This window comes from Lacerta agilis, chromosome 9, assembly GCF_009819535.1.
Source record: "Lacerta agilis isolate rLacAgi1 chromosome 9, rLacAgi1.pri, whole genome shotgun sequence".
NCBI lineage: Eukaryota > Metazoa > Chordata > Lepidosauria > Squamata > Lacertidae > Lacerta > Lacerta agilis.
Window position 1 is genome coordinate 22,392,511 of NC_046320.1, and position 23,638 is coordinate 22,416,148.

The 23,638-nt window shown below is 42.9% G+C and overlaps 1 protein-coding gene across 4 annotated transcripts; it reads right to left on the reverse strand.

Annotated features, from left to right (window-relative positions):
• Positions 1-1,227: 1,227 nt before the first annotated feature.
• SPATA18 (spermatogenesis associated 18) lies at positions 1,228-21,420 on the reverse strand. Of its 4 annotated transcripts, none has more exons than XM_033161037.1 (12): positions 21,255-21,420; positions 18,512-18,617; positions 18,269-18,369; positions 17,009-17,127; positions 14,752-14,847; positions 12,083-12,217; positions 10,741-10,978; positions 9,356-9,514; positions 8,398-8,573; positions 7,148-7,271; positions 5,305-5,409; positions 1,228-1,353 (listed from the first exon to the last, which is right to left on the reverse strand). In XM_033161037.1, exons 1-12 carry the CDS (start codon positions 21,339-21,341, stop codon positions 1,267-1,269), a joined length of 1,533 nt encoding a protein of 510 aa, XP_033016928.1. In that variant the 5' UTR covers positions 21,342-21,420; the 3' UTR covers positions 1,228-1,266. The 4 variants fall into 4 exon arrangements, with proteins under 4 accessions (XP_033016928.1, XP_033016931.1, XP_033016929.1 ...); XM_033161040.1 differs by lacking the exon at positions 21,255-21,420 and adding an exon at positions 20,571-20,689; XM_033161038.1 differs by lacking the exon at positions 14,752-14,847 and having other exon boundaries at positions 21,255-21,418.
• Positions 21,421-23,638: the final 2,218 nt, after the last annotated feature.

Genomic DNA, 23,638 nt, shown 5'->3' on the forward strand with positions numbered 1-23,638 from the left:
TTGCGACAGTAACCATTTTCCTGAAAGCGTTGCTAGAAGAGTGGTGTAAACAAGTTTTAAAAATCAAACCAATTTTTTAAAACGCCTATGCAAGTTTTAATCAGATTTGTTGCATTCATTCCCTTAAAAAACACACACACCAGAATAACAAAAAACAAAACTACCCATACTAATAATCATCAATCCCCATTCACTCTCCTTTCGGAGTGATTCAAAACTGCTGTTCACATTATTTTAAGTGAGGTTTGAGGTACTCTCGGAACAGGAAGCGGCACCACAGAAGCAGATTGATCCAGATGTACAGAATCAAAAAAGCATATCCAGTTAACCTAAATCCCTATTGGAGAAAAATACATATTTCAGTATGTAACTTTTTGGGGGAGGTAAACTTCTGCAATTGAAGGACTTCAAGATAGGACTGTATTGGCAATCCAGACATTCTTTTTGTAAGTTGATCCAATAACACCCTCTCTTTGAGGGTGGCAGCTCCGCCAACAGGGCAAGCATGTCCACCCCAGAAATCCTGACGCACACACAAAAAGTCCTGCAGGCATAGAGCGATTAGCAGCAGTGTAGGGGCTCAAACAGATTTTGTTGGGAGAGCCTTGTATCTGCTGGATTAAAAGCTCCCTTGCTTCCCCAACACATCTATGGAGTGTGATTGGACCCCAAGCATACATATTTCCCTCATTAGTGTCAATCTGGTAGAAAACAGTAAAGAAAAACTGTTTCGGGGTGGAGAAAGTTACCCAACCCTAGCAGGCCTATGCATGCGGAGTTGGCTCCTCTCTACATCTATGTACACATGTGTGTGCATGTGTGTGTGCACACAAGCACTTTGTGTTTATCTGCGGTCAATCAAAAGGCTAGCAACAGCAGTAATGGCTGAGCCAATTATATTAAGTATTATATTAAGTGTTGTTTAGTTCTGTGTTTAGATCTGTGCTGGATTGCGGCTTTGAGAGATCATTAGTCTCCAGAAAGGCAGCTCTAAAAGATACCACCAGAGATTTTGTATAATTACAACAAATATGAAGAAGGCGTCATGGTTTGGGACAATTTGAATGAAACGTGTATCATAGAATTCTATAAACAAAGACCAGAAGTCTGTCTACAAAATAATAATAATAATAATAATAATAATAATAATAATAATAATAATCCCATAAATGAAGACCAATGTGTTCTGGGTTTTATATATATATGTATATAAAAGAACACCCTGCAGATTGTTACATTATCTCTTTACTTGATTGCTCAAGCATTTCAAAGCCATGATCGTCTAAGTTCTGCACAGGCCCACTTACTTGGGCTTCCACTCCTTAACGGGGAAGAGCTGCGGCTTCGGGATCGCTAAAAGACACACAAAACAGGAAAAATTAATATAGTTTGGTTCCTCCCAACTCATTCTAAAAAGGTATTAGGTTGTAGAAACTAAATACAGCTAATACCACTGGGGAACTTAGACTCTTTTCTTGTATCCTTATATTTGAAGGAGCGTCTCCATCCCCATCGATCTACCTGGGCACTGAGGTCCAGTGCCGAGGGCCTTCTGGCGGTTCCCTCATTACAAGAAGCCAAGCTACAGGGAACCAGGCAGAGGGCCTTCTCGGGAGTGGCACACGCCCTGTGGAATACCCTCCCACCAGGTGTCAAAGAGAACAACAACTACCAGTCTTTTAGAAGACATCTGAAGGCAGCCCTGTTTAGGGAAGCTTTTAATGTCTGATGAATTATTGTATTTTAATATTGTGTTGGAAGCCACCCAGAGTGGCTGGGGTATAATTAATTATATTTTCTTATACTGCAGTGTGGCTCCTTCCCACGTTTGAAGGGTAATCTGGGACCTGCTTGGTCACACTGAAGGAGGGGGAAATCTCTATACGTACTGCAGTTCTTTCCCAGATCAACATTACTCCAGTTTGCAGGAGGAGTGATGTTGACATGGGAAGGAGGAACAGCATGTGATCTTCCCAAACAGCCTGGGATTTCTCTCTCTACTCTAGTGTCACTGGAAAAAAGTGCTGTCATGACCGTCACATGGCCAACATTGCATGGAGGCCATTTTTGAATTGGGCAACACACACACACACACACACACACAATCTTAAAATCTTGTGCAATTCTCCTTCACTTTATGATACGTGTAACAACCAATATCCCCCTTTTAGCTTGCAGGCCAAAAACTAAAATAGTGCTCCTGCACATGAAGCAGCCTTCAGGGATGTGTCTCACAGGGGAAACCTGAACTGTAAGTAAACATGCTGGTTTTTCCTGCTTTCCTTGCCTCCCAACAAAAGGAGACAAAAGGGGTGGGGAAGAGAGGCTTAGCTGTGCTCACTTTCCTGCCAAGCGTGCCATGAAAAAAGCGGAGGGAGGAACACAGATTAAATAAATGACAACTCATATATATGTGTGAGAAATGAACAGGTTAACATTACTTAAAATGAGAGGCAATCCAATTTACAAATTAAGGAGAACAACAAATTGGCTTAAATCCTGCTTAACTGGTTTGCTTTTGGGTTCTGTGCTAATGTGGCTTTATTACTTAAGAAGATGGGATATTGGGATATCTAAAAGCTCCATGAACCTGTATATAACTCATTTGCTCCTCCCTTTACTGAAGCAGGAAAACAATCCAGGAAGGTAAGCAGAACTTCCTGTTATGTGTAGATTAGGAACTATGGATAATGGCTTCAAAACAAACCAGGATATGAAGCCATGATTTAAAGAAGATGGTATGCGGATTCTGCATTGTTTGGAAGTCAATAACCATAGATCCCAGTTCACGCATAAGAAAAAAATGATGGCTAATTGCAGCTTCCCAGTTAATTACCCCACTTGTGGAAACAGAGGGGTAAAGAGGTTTTGGGCATGTGCATAGAGATCGTACATATTCTGGTTTATTAAACCAGGATATGACTGGTTAAACCAGACCATAGATTAACGTTGCTGAAGAATATCCATTTTTTATTCCCTCACATCGTGCCTTCATCGCCACAGACAAGTACATCCATCCTGTTAATAGCAGTGCCTGAGTCACAAGGATTTAGCAGTGCGCTATTTATACATATACTGTTAAAATTAAATCCAGGGAGTGCTGAGAAGCTTTTGAAGGAATAGAGGGCTCCCCATTTCATATGTGCATATAGTATGCACGACATCAATGGTAAATTACAGAATGGCAAATCCATTAGCCTAAACAGCCGTGAGGTCTAAACACATGCAGTGAACTGTGGGAATTATAGTTTAGCCAGGCGTTGGCATACCACGCCTTTCTGTTTAGATAAGAATAATTAATATACAGTGTTGGCATACCACACTAAATTAGGTAAGCTACAGAGCTTCATTTGGCATACCATTTGGCTCTGTGGGCACCAAGTTGGGAAACACATGTTTAGGCAGAGCAGGAGAACAAAGGAATAGGTGGAAAAGTACTGGAGATCATGAGGTGTTTAGAGGAGGGGGTGAGTGATAGAGCTGTAAGCATGCATCAGGTCACGTACTCAATGAAGGGAGGAAAAGGGTGTGCCATTAGGAGGGGCTTTCCATATTAGGTATCAGAAGGCACACCTTTCCTTATTTGGTCTTTGGAGTTCTCTGTGTATGTTAATGGTTAACTTAGCTGTGAGTTTTCAATAAAAGGAGCCTCCTAGAATGCTCTGGGCGGCCTTCCCTTCACATCATCCTGTTCATCGCGTCAGTTAATTTCCCACGATCAACAATATCTAATATTGGCTTTAATATCTAATATTCCATAACAACAGTGAACTCCCCCAGTGTTTTTATTCATGGATTAATTCACAAATGCTGATCTTTTACTTATTTATTTTCTTACCCGCCCTTCACTAGATGGTCCCGGAACAAGTTACAAGAATATTACAACACAATATTAAAATCAGTTAAAACAATTTGCAACTAGCAGAATAGGATGGGTCCTAAAAAATATCCCTCTCATGGGCCAAAAACCACAGTAAAGAAATGCATCTTCAGCATATGACAGAAGCTGATGGTTTCGGATGCCCTTCTGTGGGGAGAGAATTCAGCAGCATAGGGGCGGCCACAGAGAATGCCCTCACCCAGGCCACCACCATCTCAACCTTTGAGGGCAGAACTACCCAAAAGGACCCCCTCTGCCAATCTAACACCTGAGAGGATCTGTAGGAAGGGGGGGCCTTTCAGATATTTTAGTCTTAAGTCACTTATGAGAGCAGCTTGAATTGGGCCTGGAAACAAACAGGTAACTATTGCAGCTGTGTTAAAACATCAAGTCTGGAGGTTACCAGAGCATGGAGTACAGTGACCAATTCATTTGTATCCAAAAGGGCCATAGCTGGAAATAAGCACTCCTAACCACTGAGGACACCTGTGCAATGTTGAACCCAGGATGAATCCCAAGTTATGTTATCTGCTTCTTCCAGAAGAGTGAAACCCTGCCTGGAACAAGAAATCTCCCCATCCCTTGGACCTAAGAACTCAGAACTTTCTTATCAGGATTCAGCTTCATTTCATTAACCCATGCAAGGCTCCCAGGACCAGTCTAGCAACTGAACCACATTTCCTGATTTCAGGTGGAATGGGGAGAGAGAGAGCTGGGCATCACTCACATATTGAGGAAACCTCACTCACGATGACAACCCCCATCTGTTTCGAACAGATGTTAAATGATGTGGGGATCAAGATGGAACCCCACAGGGCTACTCCCATGGCACCAAAAAATGGGCGCCTGTAATTTATGGAAACAGCCCCAAAAGAAGGAGTGGGACCACTGTAATACAGTGCCCCCCAACCCGCACCTCCCAGAGGTGCTGCAGAAAGATATTGGGCCACAGAAAGATCAAGGAGAACAAAAAGGGCTGTATTCCCCTCTCTCTTTCCAGAAACATGTCATCAGCCACAATAAACAAGGCAGATTTGGTACTATGACCAGGCCTGAAATTGGATTGAAATTGGTCTAGGTTCCTCCAAGCATACTCAAAACAGAGTCACAACTACCCTCTCAAGCACGTTCTCCAAAAAGAAGATATTCTCGTGCATTCAGACAGATGTTGAGGGATAGGCTTGTGCCCATCCTGTATATATTGGCAAACACATCTGTCTATACTTCCCTCCTTCACAAAAGACTACCAAGTAAATCCCCAAGCTTTTACCATGCTGATCCTGCCCTCACCACTCAATGCTCAAATGACAAAGGGGCATAAGGGGCCCCCTCAGCCCCCTTCCCTTTTTGCAATACCTCTCATTTACCACTGGCTTTGTTTTTTTATCTTGGATTATTACATTGATCAGGCTATTCTACATTACCAAACGTCGGGAGTGGCCTGCACTAGGAGAGAGAGGCCTCAAGCTACAGCTGCGGCTGCGGCCTCGGCTGCGGCTGCGGCTTCTGCTTCTACCCCTTTGAGACCACTGAAACAAAATATAGAATATGAGGAAAAGGTATATTAAGCAAGCAGCAGTCACTGTGGTTACATTATGGGAGAGGAAGGCTGCTCTCCGAAGGAAAAGGCTGGATTCGCACAAATCTTAACGCGCTTCCCAGTTAAGGCCTCAGGTGCAGGAAGAGGGCCTTCTCGGCAGTGGCACCCGCCCTGTGGAACGCCCTCCCACCAGATGTCAAGGAAATAAACAACTATCTGACTTTTAGAAGACATCTGAAGGCAGCCCTGTGTAGCGAAGTTGTTGTTTTTTAAATGTTTGATGCTTTATTGTATTTTTTAATATTTTGTTGGGAGCCGCCCGGAGTGGCTGGGGAAACCCAGCCAGATGGGCGTGGTATAAATTAAATAAAACAAACAAACAAACAAACAAACAAACAAACAAATAAAAATATTATATTATTGGGAGTTGTCCCATACACAAGCCCCTTTGAAATCTCAGCTCCCTCTGGAAATGCCACTGAAACGGCAGGTTGTGCAAAGCAGTATAAAAGCCTACATTGGTGGAAGGGACTACTTCTTGATAACTGCTCCAAGCATATTCTCAGCTCAGTCATGAAAGGGACTGACTAATAAGAAACATATCAATGTCAGTATCATAATCCCCAGCTAGTGGCCATGCTGGGCTGATGGGTGCTGGGAGTTCAATTAACACCCGGAGGGCCATAGGTTGCCCATATTTTACTGGGTAAGGTTCACGGTTCTTGTATTACAAGTTGCAAGATACCTTAGAGACTACCTGATCCCTTATAACCCAGCCCGATCACTCAGATCTTTGAGGGAGGCTTTGCTGATGGTCCCCCACAGCTTAGATGCATGGCTTGTAAACTACTAGAAACAACGTGTTTGGTGTAGAGGCTCCAAGCCCATGGAACTCTATCCCAACTGACATTAATCAGGTGCCCTCCTTGCTTTCTGTGGATGTTTTTCATGTACACTACTTAGAAACACAGATACCTCGGATTCCAAACGCCTTGGTACTCGGACGTTTCGGCTCCCAAGCGCCGCAAACCTGGAAGTGAGTGTTCCGGTTTGCGAACAATTCTTTGGAACCCGAACGTCCAATGGGGCTTCCGATAGGCTGCCGGAGTTTCCTGCAGCCAATCAGAAGCCGCGCTTTGGTTTCCGAATGTTTTGAAAGTCGAATGGACTTCCGGAACGGATTCTGTTCAACTTCCAAGGTACGACTGTAACTAGGTGGTATATAAATGCCTCAAATAAATAAAGACATCTCCAACATAAATCAGACAAACTCGGTGGGATAGATTAACAAACAGAAACAGATCTCTGCTCATGGATTCGGCCTTCTGTCCACCACACAGAAGGGTGTCGCATAGGGGCAAGAATACTCCTCATGGGAATTAGCTGGTGCTCCAGAAGAAATACCATCCAGTTTGTGAATTGCTTCATTCAGACATTTCTGGGATGGAATCTATGACCTGGACCCAAGCTTTGCTTCTGTAAATGAAGCAAAGCTCATGTTCACAGAGCAGGGCTTTTTCAGCTTCCCTCTCCCCTCTGCAGAGCTCTGTGCCCTGCCCCAAATTTACTCCTGGAGGTTGGGGGCCTTTGGGAATGGCTTGGGATATGTTGCAGGGGCCTGCGGATGGAAGAGGAGTTGGCAGTAATCACCACCGCGTTACTGGGAAGCAACTTAGGATCCAAGTCTATCAGTTTAAATCTTAACCAGAGTAATGAAGAATACTTACCACAGCGCCTCTTCTTGTGACTGCCTCTCCTTTCACAAGGACAGAATCTTCTTCCATAAGAGCAGGCCATACATGATAGGCCACCAAGGGAGCTGTAAATTCAGAGTCATAGCTGCGACGATATCTGGTGAGGTGCAAAGAGGTTTAGCTTACAACAGAGTTAGCAGTCCATATGCTCCTCTTGCAGTTGCTTTAGTCCATCTTCTTTCAAGTAATTCAGAACAAGGGCACATGGGGCTATCCCAATTAACTTCTAAAAAAATCAGGTGAATACATAATAAAACAATAACAGTAACACCCCCTCCTACAAACACATCTAAAAGGCCATAGAATGTTAAATCAGCCAAAGGCCTGGTTATAGAGAAACGTTTTTGTCTGGTATCTAAGGATATGTAATGAAGGCACCAGGCAAGTCTCCCTGAGCAGAGCATTCCACAAACGGAGCCGCCACAGAAAAGGCCCATCCCGTTCTCATGTTGCCACCCTTCAGACCTCTGGCAGAGGAGACACATGAAGGGCCTCAGATGGTGGTCTCAGGGCCTGGGTCAGTTCATATGGAGAGAGGCGGTCCATGAAGCATTGTGGGCCTGAGCTGCAATGTACACAATGTGGCACAGGCCACGTCTGATCATATGTGTACAAAGTTACTAGTTACATTATAACTACTGAATAACGTTCACAATAACCAGGCAAAGGGCCTTCTTGGTAGTGGTGCCCTCCCTGTGGCTCGCCTTCCCTTCAGTTGTCAAGGAGATAAAGAGCTGCACAACTTTTAGAAGACACCTGAAGGCAGCCCTGTCGCGGGAAGTTTTTAATGTCTGTTGTTTTACTATGCTTTTATATATGCTGTAAGCCGCCCAGAGTGGGTAGGGAAACCTAACCAGATGGGTGGGATATAAATATTAAAACTATATTATACTATTATTATTATTATTATTATTATTATTATTATTATTAACATTGGCTCAAATTCAGCATGTGCAAGCAGAATTGACATATGATTGGAGGCAGTAATGCTTTTGAATATGCTTTTGGAAACCACAAGAGGGGAAAGGTTGCTCCTGTGCTCGAATCCTGTTTGGGGGTTTCCCATAGGCATCTGGTTGGCCACTGTGAGAACAGGATGTGCAAATCAATGGACCACTGGGGTAATCCAGCAGGCTCTTCTATCCTTACGCACTGCCATGACTTTGACACACTTCCCCCCCCCCCCATGGAAATACAAGGCCGCATACTTTCATTTCACTCACTTGTACTCGCTGAAAAGCTCTCCGTCCGTACCAAAAGAAATGTCAAGTGGAGGATCCAAAGTCTGCATTGAAAAGGCGACGCGACACAACTCGCGTATTAAGCCGCTGATCATGATAAAATCGGTTTCCGGTGGGAAGGAAATCTTAGGGTTGATATTCATTGCACGAATGACCTCCTGAAAGGAAGGGGACAGAAACGGTTTATTTTCTAGAAAATACACAAAACTGAACTGACGGAAATTCTTGTATGCAAGAGAGAATAGAATTAATGTATCCAAAGTGTCAATTGCCCCACTCATGCAAGGTGTCATATGCACTTGATGTTCACGGGTGGTTTCTTGGGAGGAGGGTGGCAGGAAGGTATCAGCTACACATTTCTCAAGTTTCATTAACCTAAGCAGAGCATTGGTGGGATACAATGCTTTGAATGAATGAATGAATCATTATATAGCAACAAAACAACAACACGATATACAAAGAATAGAAATAAAAAGTCAATTATACAAAATACATTTTAGGGTTTTGAATCAATAGTCAAATAGTGGATCTTAGACTGACTGCCCCAGCTAAAAACCCTGCAACCTTTGCTGTCATCTGCTCATCTTGATCTGCCAAGAGAAAGGACACTGTGGCAGTGGCTGGGCGATCCAGAATGGACAATAAAAGAGAGGTGATAACCTCATTCCTCAAGTCTTTATAAAGAGTGCAAGCCAGAAGGACATGCACCACCGATTTGGTACTGCCACCTCCACAGGGACACAAGCGTTTTTCACGTGGAATCTGTTGGAATAGTCCCTCAAGTACAGCCGAGGGCAATAGATTCAATCTTGCGAGAGTAAAAACGCACCTATATTTTAGAATTGCTACGTTATGCAGATAGGGTGCCAGAGAGTCGAAATGGGAAGGTGGAAAATAGTCATACTATGGGCAAAGGGATAGAATGTTCTCACAGACTTACGCAGACGCTGGCTTGAACATCATACAGATCCTCCTGACGAACAATGTAGTCCATGACCATGTCTTCAAGCGATTCAGGCCCTGAGTAACTTAGGGACAGGGTCTTTCGAACACGCAATTTGAACTGTCTGAAGGCCATCTTTGCAGCACGGAAAGACTCCTGCAAATGATAAAATAGTTACATCTAAAAGCCCAAGAAAAGAGAGGCCATTTACCATATTGGCCCGAATATAAGCCACACCTGCAAACAAACCACACCTTTAATATTGAAAGGGGGGGGGAGCCACACTGCTTTGTTGGTGGTGTAAGGTTGCGAAAATATAAGCCACAGTTTAACTTTTCACAGTTGGAATTTGGAAAAAAAGTGAGGCTTATATTCGGGCCAATACGGTAAATTTTCTTAATCCTAACTTCACAGGTAGAGTAATTGCTCCTCGATGTGATAATTCGTCTTATATAGTAACCCTGCTCCAGCTCCAAAGCTTTCATCTGGACATCCAATAATAGCCTCCGAGTCTTTGCAACACAAAAAGTTATGCCACCATATCTTTCTGTGATGGCAACTTATAATCACTTCTGCTCCAGGGGTCTTTAAAAAAAAATCTATAGCAAAACTAACAAAGTATTCTACCACTTCAAAGAAAGAAAGAAAGAAAGAAAACTGAACATGGTTAGGTAAGGAGATGAAATATATAAAAAAGATGAAAGTAACTTGTACAAAAGAGGCAATTCAGCAATATTCCAAGACAAGGCATAAACAGCAGATTAAAAAACTCCTATAATCAAAAACAGCACCAGACAAAATCATATTTGGATGGAATTTGCCATCCGTGCGACTGTTGGGTTCTTAAATAAATTACAAAAAAAACACCAGACAGCCACAAAGTGAGTTGGGTCTGCTTGTCTGCTTCCCCTCTGAGAACCCAGAGTTGGTGGGTCAATCTCTCTGATATGGCTATAAAGAAAGCTTTTTAAAATCAGTTTGTAAGAGAGTACGTGGAAGCATTCTTCCAGCCTTGAGGCACAATTCCACTCTGTTTTATCTTCAAATGTGATCCCATTCAGTCCAAAGCTCCTCTATACCAGTGCAAGTTTTTAAAATGAGGCTGCTTGCCATATTAGAGGTTTACAACAACTTTCCATTTCAGCAGTGAGGCCAGGCGCCAGAGACTCCGGCAATGGAAATAGAAGCTAATGAACTGACAGTGCAACCCTGTATATGTCTGCTCAGAACGCACCGAGTTAAACAGAGCCCACTCCCAGGTAAGTGCGTTTAGGATTGCCAACTGATTGTTGTCGACTCCAGCTGATGTAAGAATATAGTTTGTCTACCGCTAGGTTGTGTGAGTGAGTGATTCTGAAAAGAAATATTGTTACGCTTCCTACCACAACTGCAGTATAGATTATTCTCTGAACCATCTCCAGATCGTCAACATAACTTCTCAGGAGGCTTTGAGCATCCAAGCGCTCCTGAGCATAAATGTCACTGAAGCGTTCCACAAGGCGAGCGCGTCGGGAGGCATTTGTAAGTCTAGCTCGCCCAGGTGAGGAACTTCTCTTGGGAAGCGGACTAGGTGATCTGCTTCGCATAGATCTCGGGGAAGGAGATCGGCTTAGTGCAAGTCTATAACAAAATTTAAAAAAAAACGCATTAATGGAAGATCTTTATACTTAAAAATGTATGTTCTAGAGACCAAGGGCAAGGAACCTGTGGGCCTCACCCATCAGCCCCAGAAAGCATGGCCTATGGTCAGGGATAATGGAAGTTGTAGCCCAGCAATAACTAGAGGGGCCATAGGTTCTCCATCTCTGGTTTAGACTATTATCTCAAGAAGCAGAATTTAAAGAAAGAGAACTTTCAAAACCAGTTTATTCATTAAAGATGATTGTTGTTATGCCTGGAGAGAGACCTCTATTTTTCTTTGCTTACATTACTCTGTAATCCAACAACAAACCTAGGTTACGTACGGCTCAAGCATAAACCACAACAAACGTAACCTGCTGAGAATATTGCATGTAATATCTATTTTTATCTCCACACCGGGGTGAACAATATAGGAAAATACAGTGACACTCAACAACTCTGTCACATGAATACATATGAATACGTATGGATCCCATAAAATGAAATGAAATTAGAACCCAATTCATTTTATGGGATCCATATGTGTTGGGTTCCTTTCTGTACATTTGTCATAAATTTTCATATGTATTCATGTGACAGAGTTGTTGAGTGTCACTGTATTTTACTATAATGCTCACCCCGGTGTGGAGATAAAATTAGATATTACATGCAATATTCTCAGCAGGTTACGTTTGTTGTGATTTATACATTACTCTATAAAGCATTGTGTAAACTGATGCCATCATCATGAAATAATCCACTGCTCTGAGCTGCCATTTTTTTCAGTTTCATCAATAGAGTCGAGATATCTAAAGTCCCCCTTAGATAACTTGCAGCATAGCATCTTTGGATCCAAGCCATAATAGGACGATAGACAACAAAGCAGTTCTTTTCACACAATGGAACTTGTCCTCTTCCTTCTCTCCCCAAGGGTCCCATGTCCTCCCCAAATCTGCTCTGGAGGACTGGGGGGAACCCCAAAAACAGATTTAGAAGGTGCATGAGGAGAGAGAGGTAAGTTCATCTCCTTGTGCAAATGGTACTACTTTGTTGGTTAGCACCCACAGGTTTTAGTGGCTACTTAAATCAGATGAAAAGCCTTACCTGTTTTGGAGAAGAGATTTTTGAGCACCAAGGATGGCAATCTCATCCTTCAGTGTTTGAAGCTGATGCTCATAATTACTCATCCGGTCCAGATTTTTCAAAGCACACTCTTCTTTTACCCGAGAAGCCTTTAGCCTTAAACACAAAAAATAATTCTGATCAAAAGAGGCGTTTCTACAGCAATCAGTATCCTGCTTTCCTTAAACTGTACTAAGGAATCTATTCGAAAGAGCTTATAAAACCAGGAAGAATTTCAGAGCGATCACTATGCAGCAAGGGGAAAGCGAAATGACGTTCATTATATGTACATTTTCGATACAAAACAACCATTTTTGCCAACCAAAAGCAATGCGAAATTTCTCAAATCTCTTTTCAACTTGTAATGCCATGAAAATAGGTTTAGGTATGTAATTATGCAGTATAGTTGTTAAGGGTATATATGTTACAAGCCAAGAACCTCCTCATCCTGCCTCCTTCTGCTTCTCAAACTCTTTGGGGTTTGATGCCAGAGACCATGACATCCTTCTGGACCAGCGCCGGGTGATGGCTATTTAAGGCACTGTTTTACAACGGTTCAATTCCTACCTAGAAGGTCATACCCAGATAGTAGCATTGGAAGACTGTGTTTCATCTCCATGATATTTGTGCTGTGGTGCCTCACAAGGAACAACCTTGCCCCCAATGCTGTTTAACACCTATGTGAAGCCACTGTATGGACTAATTCTAAGAAAAAGTGCCATCAACATGCCGATGACACACAGCTCTACTTCTCCATAACATCTGTGTCAGGAGAGGCTGTGCACAAGCTGGACTGTTGTCTGGGTGCAGTGGGGGGACGGGGGACAGGATGGGACTGGGTGATCACCAATAAACTGAGCTTGTGTGATTATATTTTGTGATATTGCATTTTTAACTTTTTACGGCAGTAAAAACTTTTAAGTAAATAAATAATCCTTTAGTAAGAAGACAGCTTTCAAACACACATGTACACACAAGAAAATATCAAAACGCAAAGTTATAAATTTTGTGTACTCAAAGTAGTCAGTGTATGGCAAAAACATGTGCTGCATATGAACAAATGTAATACATTTATATCACATGATCTATCATCATTCAATTATTCTACACTTGATGTCTCCCCTGTAAAGGGGGAAACCAACTCTGAAGACTGATATTAGAGAACAGGCAGCATTTTCAACAAGTTATCGTTATGGAAAAACAGGCTCACCTAAATCACAAGAACAGTGTCGTGTGTTTGTCAGGAAGAATCTAGCGACATAGCTTAGATAAGCTAATTTAAGATCATCAATGAAAGTAACTTGCACAGACTTTCATTTGGATTTGAGGAATAACAAGACCCAAACCATTCCAATTCACAGTACACAAGGCATGGCTAATTGATTTTCTACGCACATTGGCACCACAACCAAAGAGTCATGCATCTGACCTCAAACTGCCTCCGATTTCTTATATGGGCACACTCATGCTTCAAGATGAACAGAAACAAAATGCATCATAGATTTGAGTTTTCTCTACACACTCAGATTACTGCAAATATAAAAAAATGTGCCTAAGCTGCAATTTGCCAGGAAAAGATATACTGAAAACCAGAGGAAACTATGTATAAATGCTTGACATGCTTAAAGACTGTGGGGGCAACATCACATCTACACCACCCGTGAAATAGTTTAAGAAGAATTCAGAGAAATGCAGATTTGCACTGAGAAGTTATGGCCGATATTCAATGGGAAAAAACCATGGCAGTTCAACAAATTGAAAGTTGCAGTGTCAACATATATTGTAAACCACATGTGGCTAACTTGTGGCCCTACAAATGTTGTTGTGCTATAAATCCCATAACCCCTGACAACTGGCCAAGCAGGCCAGGACTGATGGAAGTTGGGGTCCAATGAGTTCCAGAGGGCAACAAGTTAGCACCCTTACCGTAAAGCAACTAAAAATAGCCAGCCACACATGATTATATTTTGTTCACATTATAACCAAAGCTCTTCATTTCAGAGATTGGTACTGGGAGGAAGATTCATCAGCATTTGCCTAGAGCAGGGTTTCCCAAACTTGGGTCTTCAGCTGTTTTTGGACTACAATTCCCATCACTCCTGACCACTGGTCCTGCTAGCTAGGGATGATGGGAGTTGTAGTCCAAAAGCAGCTGGAAACCCAAGTTTGGGAAACCTTGGCCTAGAGCAACAGAAAACGGGGCAGAGGAAATCAACATTACACAGTGGCTGTGGTTGTACATCCCGCTAAACCATGATTTAGCACAACATACACAAGTCACAACAAGCCTGAGAGAGCCCTGGGCTCACATGGCCTTTCTCCTGCACAGCCAGGTGGAAGAATTTGGAAGCCTTTCCCCTCCGCTCTTCCAGTATCCATTGAATTTGGCTTATTACAGGTACTTCATCCAAACGCAGGGTTGCTGTTTATTGCTAACTACAGTAGGTTTCAAAACAAGCCAGCTTCAATAATCTTGGGTTACGAAGCTGGGTTGTTTAAATAAACTGTGGCTTATTCCTTGTTCCGATGCAACAACAAGCCACGTTCATTTCACAGCAATCCATTGCTGTGACATTACAAATGCAACCAATATGAGCAACCACACAAAGATAATCCAAAACCAACTTTGCCAGCCACCGTGTTTTCCTTACTCTGCTTTTAGCTGAACAATTTCATCCTCTGCTGCCAAAAGAGTGGTGGCGGATTTGGTCTTTGTGTCTTCAAGAGCCACCTGGGCTTCTGCTAAACTGCAAGAGAAATCAACACCCAGAGATACGCCTTTAATACAAAATGGCACAAATTCTGCTGCTAACACATTCAACGAAACAGGAAACAAAATCTTAGAAAGGTATTTGCATTTGGAGAAACAAGTACACTGCAGAGCCAGTCCTTCAACACATAAGCACATCAGCTTATAACAACTGCAGCAGTAAACATCAACAAACACCAATTCCAAACTCAGGGCAATTTTTTAATGCCTCGTGCCCTATTTCAAAGTTCAAAATATATGCAAGCATTTATGAATGGCATAAACAGATTGGGACACCCAAACATAAACTGCAAAAGCCAAATCCTTTATAGGCCCGCTTACATGAATTTTGCTTACAAAAGCCAGTATTTGTACAACTGCTGCAAGCATGTATTTCAGGTCACTTCTCTAAAAAACCAGAATTTGAACCTGTCTTACGCCATTGGCCCATCGATTCCAGGAGCGATCTTCCCCAGGTTTGATCCCTGAGATCCTTTAACTGGAGATGGCTGGAAAGTGAACATTTGACCATCTATACAAAGCATAGTCTCTGGATCCACCCTAGCATATGAACTGATCCTTAAATCTGTGTCCATTCTTCTCACACATTAGCAAACACCATCTAACAACACTGCTTATTCATTCCGCTGCCCCCCCCAAAAAACAATCATATACACTCTCCCTCCTCAAATCCCAGTTCAATAGATTAACTTCGTATCAATTCCTCATGTCTTCTTTCGTACACAGACTGTACACAGAGAAAGGGAACCAATTCTTTCATACTGCCATGATAAACCATTGCTGTTGTTTTGCACGTGATCAGTACTTTTTTCCAGGGGAACACATGGGGACACATACCCCTAAACATTTTGTGAACCTAAGTTTGGCCTCATGGAGGGGCAGTATTTCAATATGAGTAGGAAAATGAGAGTACCCCTAAACATTTTTTAAAGAAAAAAAAGCACCGTGCGTGATTATTAGAACAAAGGTGAAAGGACAGAGATACAACAAAGGTTGTTGAAGTAATTGATTTGAAAGCGTCACACTATCAAGAAACAGAATACACATCTAAAAGCAACTGCAATTTCACTCCCTACATTGATAAAACTGAAAAGCTGTCTATACAGATGAACTTTCAGAAACTGCCTGGCTGCCACAGTGAAAATAAGCTTTAGGGGACTCATTTCCAGCGTTGTGAGAGAAGTGAATTCTATTCAGCTTTTAAAAAAGAATGCTATAGATAAAGTATAACAGATATATTGCGTTATTCACCTGAGATTAGCTAAAATTTCACCGAAGAGCACACTACTGGTATATTATGAAATAAAATACTTGGTCGTATGTCTTTTGATCTAAGGCATGCTCACACAATACTATTCAAGCTCTTGAGTCAACATTATAGCTTGTAACCTGAAGTACATGAAATAAAGAAGTACCCTTTCCTCTGGGACACTTCTACACCAAAAACAGGGACCCGTCCACGTAGCACCTGGACCCAGAAACAACCTTCTGAGCTGCATTGACAGAAGAGGACTGGACTGGTTGAATTATCCTATACATGTGAACTGTTGGGGGTCCAGTATGCTTTATAAGTTCATGTGGTCCACCTACATGAGCAGTTTACAGGCATGCTTCTATTCTACATCTGTGGGATCATCACAGCCATTACAGTGGTACCTCGGAAGTTGAACGGAATCCGTTCCGGAAGTCCGTTCAACTTCCGAAATGTTCGGAAACCAAGGTGCGGCTTCCGATTGGCTGCGGGAAGCTCCTGCAGCCAATCGGAAGCAGCGGAAGCCCCGTCGGAACTTCGGGTTTCAAAGAACATTCGCAAACCGAAATGCTGACTTCTGGGTTTCCAGCATTCGGGAGCCAAAACGTTCAAGTCACAAGGCGTTCGTCAAACAAGGTGCGACTGAACTTAGACAAAGATGCTATTAACATAGTCCAGTTAGGAAAAGGTGGGTTGGAAATGTCATTGTGCATTTATTATTATTAATTATTACTATTATTATTATTTTTAAGGGCAGCTTTTCACCACCATGTGGTGACTTAAAGGGCTTTCACTACAGCCACAAAACTGCAGTTCTACTTATCCTTATAGTTCCAAACCTTAGTGCACGAAAAATGTATTAATGGAAAATAGTTAATTGTCCTACTCTTGTTGTACAAAACTGAGCTGTAAACGAGTGCTGTTCAGCTCTTTCTCCAGATGATGTATTTCTTGGTCCCGGGTGCAAGCCAATTCCTTCATCCATCTGTCTTTTTCACGTGATTCCTACAGTGAAGTAGAAATACAGTGTGTAAAAGCTAGAAATGAATGTATGTCCAGGGGGTGGGGCAGTGAGTTCTGTTAATGTTTCAGAAATAGTGATATATCTTCCATATATCTTAAACTGATTTTAAATAAAGTGCTTGCTTTTTATTCAGTAAAAGGAAACACAAGCCTTGGGAGAAATTAGCTTCTATCAACAATGTTTGTTACACAGCAAAGTCTACTTGAATGTGGAGGTAAGCCAATAAGAATTTTCACCTCCAGAGTATGCCTGATCTCCACCCCCACCGTTCAACCCGGACACTGAGGTCCAGCTCTGAGGGCCTTCTGGCGGTTCCCTCACTGTGAGAAGTGAAGCTACAGGGAACCAGGCAGAGGGCCTTCTCGGTAGTGGCACCTGCCCTGTGGGAATGCCCTCCCACCAGATGTCAAAGGAAACAACAACTATCTGACTTTTAGAAGACATCTGAAGGCAGCCCTGTTTAGGGAAGTTTTTAATGTTTGATATTTTATCACTTTCATAAGAAGGTTCCCTCACAGGGTTTCTTGCCTTTTTGGCAAGTAAATTAACATAAATAAGAGAAATTTCCTCTCACTCCTGTTCCCTCCGGCTAGGCTTCTCTCAAGACTCTGGTCCTGAAGTTCTGCTCTGGGTTTTTGCTCTAACCCTTCTAGCTTACTTCCTCTGACCACGAGCCTAAACCCTCTGCCAAAACAGTTTTTGAGTTCCCTTTATCTTTTTGTTATTATGGCCTCACGGCGCCCCTTGGGATTCTCACAGCTACACTAGTGTTGTCACACCTGGGCTAAGGTAAACACTCTCAAAGCAGCTATAGATTAGAAAAGTAACAATAAGATATTACAGGAAAGTCACCTTCCACCTTCCTATGGGTGGATCTCTGCATCCAACCTATTGTAACACAACGTCACATCTGCCTTGAATGTGGCGTTTATCACAATAAATCTGGATATACCGTATATCTCTAACACATAACCTTCCATTCGAAGCATGAACATCAACTCGGCCCGTCTGCATCTCTTCTCAAGGGGAAGAAAGAGATAAGCACAAGACTGGAACCAAAGCCTTTCTATCTTATGGTTTACCCATTCTAGAAAAAAAGGCGAAATTACAGATTTATTGTACCTGCAAGTGAGAAGAGCTTCCACAAGTGTGGCTAGAAAAACAAGTGCCCAGCCATGGCAACAGACGAGACTTTATTGTATCCACCCCGGCATAATGTCCACCTGGGTCAATGAGCGAAAGAGAAAGGAAGGGCAATGTATATTGATGAAATGTTTTAAATATCTCGGCACAAGCTAACCATCGCCTGTAATAAATATAAGCACATGAAATAAACCATACATGCAGACCTTGGAACAACCTCACCTTCTTGGCTCGTTTTATTCAGGATTGTGAAGAGTTGCCCCTGAATCATGGAGTTCAGTTCCATGATTTCACAGCATCGGGTCAGATTCTGATCACATGAGTTTATCTGAAAATTAGAATTACTTTGGTTACTCCAATTCTGCTAATATATTGAACCTTCATTATTCCTTCCACCAACGGAACTAAGTTCAGTAAAAGCTATCATGTATCGCATTCCCTGTGACCAACAAGATAACAATATTGCATACTAAGCAATGGATCAGAGGCCAAAATGTCATGGAATATTAAATCCCACAGCAGAAAGTAAAGAGCTTACGTACGCAATACACATATCAATTAGAACAAAGAAGTAACTTCCAAAATGTATCATATCCGTGGCCACAGTCTAACACTGGAATCCTAAGAGTAATTCCCAGCAAGCTGTAATATTCTTTAGGCTATTGCTTTACAAAGGAAATTATACGGGGCATATCTACAATACCAGCTGAACAGCATTACCCTGGGAACTGTAGTTCCATGATCTACAGATCTCTAACCAAAGAATCAAGAAAGAAACTAGTGACACATGGCTTGTACTTCTAAAATGGAATTCAAAGTCATCTTTGACTCTGCACACCGATGGGGTGTCACTCCCCCCCACCCCCACCCCCGTATTTCTATGCACAATCCCTGTTTGATTGTCAATAACAGTGAAGATCACATTCAGTTTAGATCTGGATGTGGCACTCAGGACAGCACAGAAACCTTTTTCTGTAACAGAGAATTCTCAGCACCCTCGCTATGAGCCTACAGATCTGTACTAACATGCTTTGCCCTTGCAAATCTCCCTGCCCAACATGTGGACATTATGAGACTGACTCATGCTCACTTTACTTCTAGTGTGACTTCTCTCAAGAATGAAAATCAAGTTCAGAGCTGTCTGTTGCAGCCAATAATTTTTTTTGGAAAGAAAATCTAAACACACTTCTGTCCAAATCATGGGAATTTTTTTTTTTACTTCTTTACTGAAATACCACATCTTGCATGAGAACTCAATGAATAATAATATTAGCCACCACAGCTCAGGGGTTACAGTTTGAAGTTACCACAGTGGAAGAGGAGGGGAAAAAACTGGTCTAAATGTCCACTTACTTAATATGCCACACAGATCCTTAGCAGAGGAAACTGTTCATAGTTTAAACCTTATTTTTCAGTTATTATATGCTTACATTTAATTTTTCTAATTCCTGTGTGCATATAGTACAATATAAGAAGTCCTACTGCAAGGCATGCTTGTGTTTTGGTCGAAGATGCAGCATTTTGCATTTATAGCTAGCTTTTGGAAAACATGTGATCTAGATTCTATACAATCTAATGCCAAGCTTTATTCACATACCCATTACCCATGCTGGTTCCTTCATGACTTAACGACATTGGGTGATAATCTGCATGTGTAAACAGACTGCCATGGGTACACCACCAGAACTGAACTGAAAATAGCACATCACGTAGCACAATGCTTTTTCACTTGAACCATTCTGCTGTTAGCCATCCATGGTAATCAGGTGGAATACATGCATAGGCAAACCACCCCCGAAACTCCTGTTAGATCCAACTCATATAAGGTCAAACTGTGTGCTGGGCACATCCCAACAAATAAGCCTCATGCATCCAAAAGCCACTACTCTGGAACACAAAATGTGGACACAGAAGTTGGAACTGATTAGGGGGATGAGAGAGAGAGCCAGTAGAGGAATGCAGGCTGGAAGGTACAGTTAATAATCACTGGTTTCTATTGGTGAGAAGGCAGGGAAATGTACCATGGTGATGTCAAGTTAAGTTGAAGTTACAGGGAGAACCAGTACAGGGGTGCTGATTTTGGCAACAGCTGCATGTGAACCACTATCATTAAGTTCCAGCTATTAAATCCACTGGGTGACCATGGGCAGTCGCTGTTCCTCTGTTTGACCTACCTCACAGGGTTGTTGTGAGGATAAAATGGGAGTCGCCATTTACGCTGGCCTGAGCTGCTTGGAGGTAATAGGAGGATTAAAAATTAAGAAATGTAGCAGGGAAGTACCGTAGTTCCAATCTTAAAACAAACAGTTAATGGTGTTAAATGTATAAAGGAAAAATAACGTGTTCGGGCGAGGGGGAGCTGTGGTTAACTGTAACCGAATCAAAAGACTCAATCACAGCTCAGTAGAGGAGGAGGAGGGAAAGAGACTTGAGCAATCCCTCGCTGCAAATCATTGCTGTTCTTACTGCGTTTCCCGGGCAGAGTATCGTGGCGTTCTATAACCATGGCAACCACAACAGTGTCTGCTTGGCGCTGAAAACCGGCGTCCTTAGTTACTATTTTCCCGGGAAATGGCTGGAGGTTTCCAACACACCAACACCAGCTCAGTCCTAATCTCCCGCCATAAATTGATCTGATCTCTCCGCGCAACAAGCTTAAACTCACAAAGCTGCGTTTCGTTGCAATGCTAATCGTCTCCATCTTTCCTAACGAAGAAGTTCATATCATTGTTGTAGTTTAAGGTTAGTTTCTGAAACGATCTCGCCGTTTCCTGCAGTATCCTCCACCTCGCCAGCTCCGGTTTTAGCAAGGGCGGGCGGGGGGGCGGGGGAGTTGAGTTAATATATTTTGCCTGGTACAGGTTCGAAGGGGACAAAATCGCAAATGCGTCTAGCTGCCTCCCCCATCGTTATTAGCCAGAGAGGATAGCGCCGATTTCCAAAACACGCGTTCGAGCACACTCACGTGATAATCTTTATACCAGTTCTCCAACTTCTCCTGTAAAATCCTGCAGGTCTCGTTGCTGATCAATCTTCTCAGGCAATCAGCCATAGCTCCCTTTCAAAGGTGAAAGAGATCAGGGGTGAATGGAGGATGGATCTACAAGCTTTGGGGAAAGAGGGGTGGCTTCCCTTCCTACCAAACAGCTAGCATCGGTGTCCCTGCTGCTCCCCGGGTATTTTGCTTTTCTTTTTCTTTTTCGCCGCCCCAGAGTATCAAAAGTTGGGAAGATCGGCGAAGGGAGATCCGCTGCTGCTCGTTGACCTCAGCCTTATTTCCCCCCCTCCGCGAGTGCTCTCTATGATTGGAGCATTTTATACTCGGCGATTGTTAAACAAACTGACGTTTGCTTTGCTCGGGTGCCAGGGACGCGGCGGCTGCGCGAAGGGAGCCTTTTGGTTGTAGCAACGCCGAGAACCCCACCTCCCTCCTCGGCCCTGCCCTCTCGGGTCCTCCGGGGTCTGAGCTCAAGGAGCGAGCCGAGGGGAAATAAGGATCCCGGCCCGCTGGGTCTCTGCTGGGATCCAAGAGGGGAAATCCTAGGAGAAGAAGAAGCGCGTGTGTTTGTGTGTCTCCCTCCTCTAAATCAAACGGCCCTTCGAGGAGGTTTCCTTACGAATCAGGAGATCCCCCACATGGTCTTCGTCTCCGCGGCCGCCTCTTCTCTCCCTGGCTTGCTGGCCACCACCTCTCGCTAGGCTTGCAACTCGCGTGAGGCACAGCGAGGCCACAAAACGGCCTTTATTACGCTCACCGGAGATGCAATTTTTTAAAAATAATAATGGGGGAAGAAATCAATCCCACGAGGGCTTTGCGTAATGGGCATTTAAAAGACCAATATAACTCCGCCACCGGGAAAAGAGACCACGACCCCTCCCTCCAGAGACTGTTCTCCTCTCTTGGGAATCTCTATGCATGCAAGGAAGCAGGTTGTCCCTCCCGCGATGGGTCGCTCGCACATGGAGTAGTTCAGAAATAATGCTAGGCACTAAATGAACCAAACCCTGTTGCTCATGTGCTCCTTCATCTTCTGCACTCTCCATTTCACCTCCCACATCAGATTTAGCAGCAAAATATAGCTTGCGGTTACGTTCAGATGAGGCAAAGCGTAGTTTTGCTGCCTGTGCTCAACTGAGACGGGAAAGTAAGCACAGTTAGTTTGCGTGGTATACTCATGAAATAATACAATGTCAACCATATCAATAAAACTTTTAAACACAAAAAGCCAGTCACTTCACTAGCAAAATGCAACTCTGGGTAGGTCTACACGCTCAATTTTTTGGGGTGGGGTGGGTTTAAGCTTTCCCCCCAATCCAAATCCTTACCCCCTTGCTCCCCGTGAAATGGAATAAGGCTTTCCGTGTGGCTGCAAATATTTATTAACTTTAATTGGCTCTTTAATGTAATTCAACTGTCAAGTTAACTTTAATCTAGTTCAGCCATGCTATTTAATGGATAATTTGGCATGCACACAGTGAGCTAAGGTGTTTTCGAAGCCTGCATCATCCAGCAGCAGAAAAGAGGGGACAGAGCACTTTCAAAATACAGGTCTATCCTGCTGGGGGCTTCCCTCCCTCCCTCCCCATTTCTTTCGTTGCAGGTATTTTATTTTCAGTATAAACAGGACTCATTTTTGTAGCTGATTGTAAGTAGGAGTGCCCTCTTTATGTCAAAACAAAACAAAAAACAAAAAATTCCTTCCAGTAGCACCTTAGAGACCAACTAAGTTTGTTCTTGGTATGAGCTTTTGTGTGCATGCACACTTCTTCAGATACACTGAAACCTTTATGCATTCTCTTTATGTATTATGTATACTCTTTATGTATTCACATGCATTGCAGGGGGTTGGACTAGATGACCCTCAGGGTCCCTTCCAACTGTACTCTCCCTCCCCAAGCCAGGCTTTGGAAAGGAACTGCCAGCCCCCTCCCCCTTTTCCTTCCTTCCTTCCTTCCTCTCCCCTTCCCCTTCCTTCTCTCCCCGTTTCTTTACTCTTTCCTTCTCCTATAACCCCTTCCTTCCTTCCTCTCCTTTATTTCCCCTTCCCTTCATTTTCACTCTTTCTCTCCCCTTTTCCATTTATTCTTTCATCTTTCTCCTCTTCCCCCCTTTTCCTTCCTTCTTTCTGCCCTTTCCTGATTCTTTCTTCCTTCCCTTTCTAATTACAGCAACTGTCATTTGTTAAATTACATTTCACAGGAAAGGCAAAATATGTTGCTGGATATATTTCTATCTATGGCTAAAGAGCTAAGAAATTGCAAAGGCATTTAATTGGAATACGATTAAAATCAGCTTCCCACACATAGCCAGGATGTGAACACATTTTAAAAACAAGAGCAAGTAAAAGG

Bases quoted from the DNA above. Each gene is read 5' to 3' on its own strand.
- SPATA18 (XM_033161037.1), bottom strand. From the start codon at position 21,341: ATGGCTGATTGCCTGAGAAGATTGATCAGCAACGAGACCTGCAGGATT. The intron at 18,618-21,254 runs GTGAGTGTGCTC...TCTAATTTTCAG, and splicing joins ACTGGTATAAAGATTATCAC to ATAAACTCATGTGATCAGAA. The intron at 10,979-12,082 runs GTAAGGCTTTTC...ATTTTGTTATAG, and splicing joins AAATCTCTTCTCCAAAACAG to ACTTGCACTAAGCCGATCTC.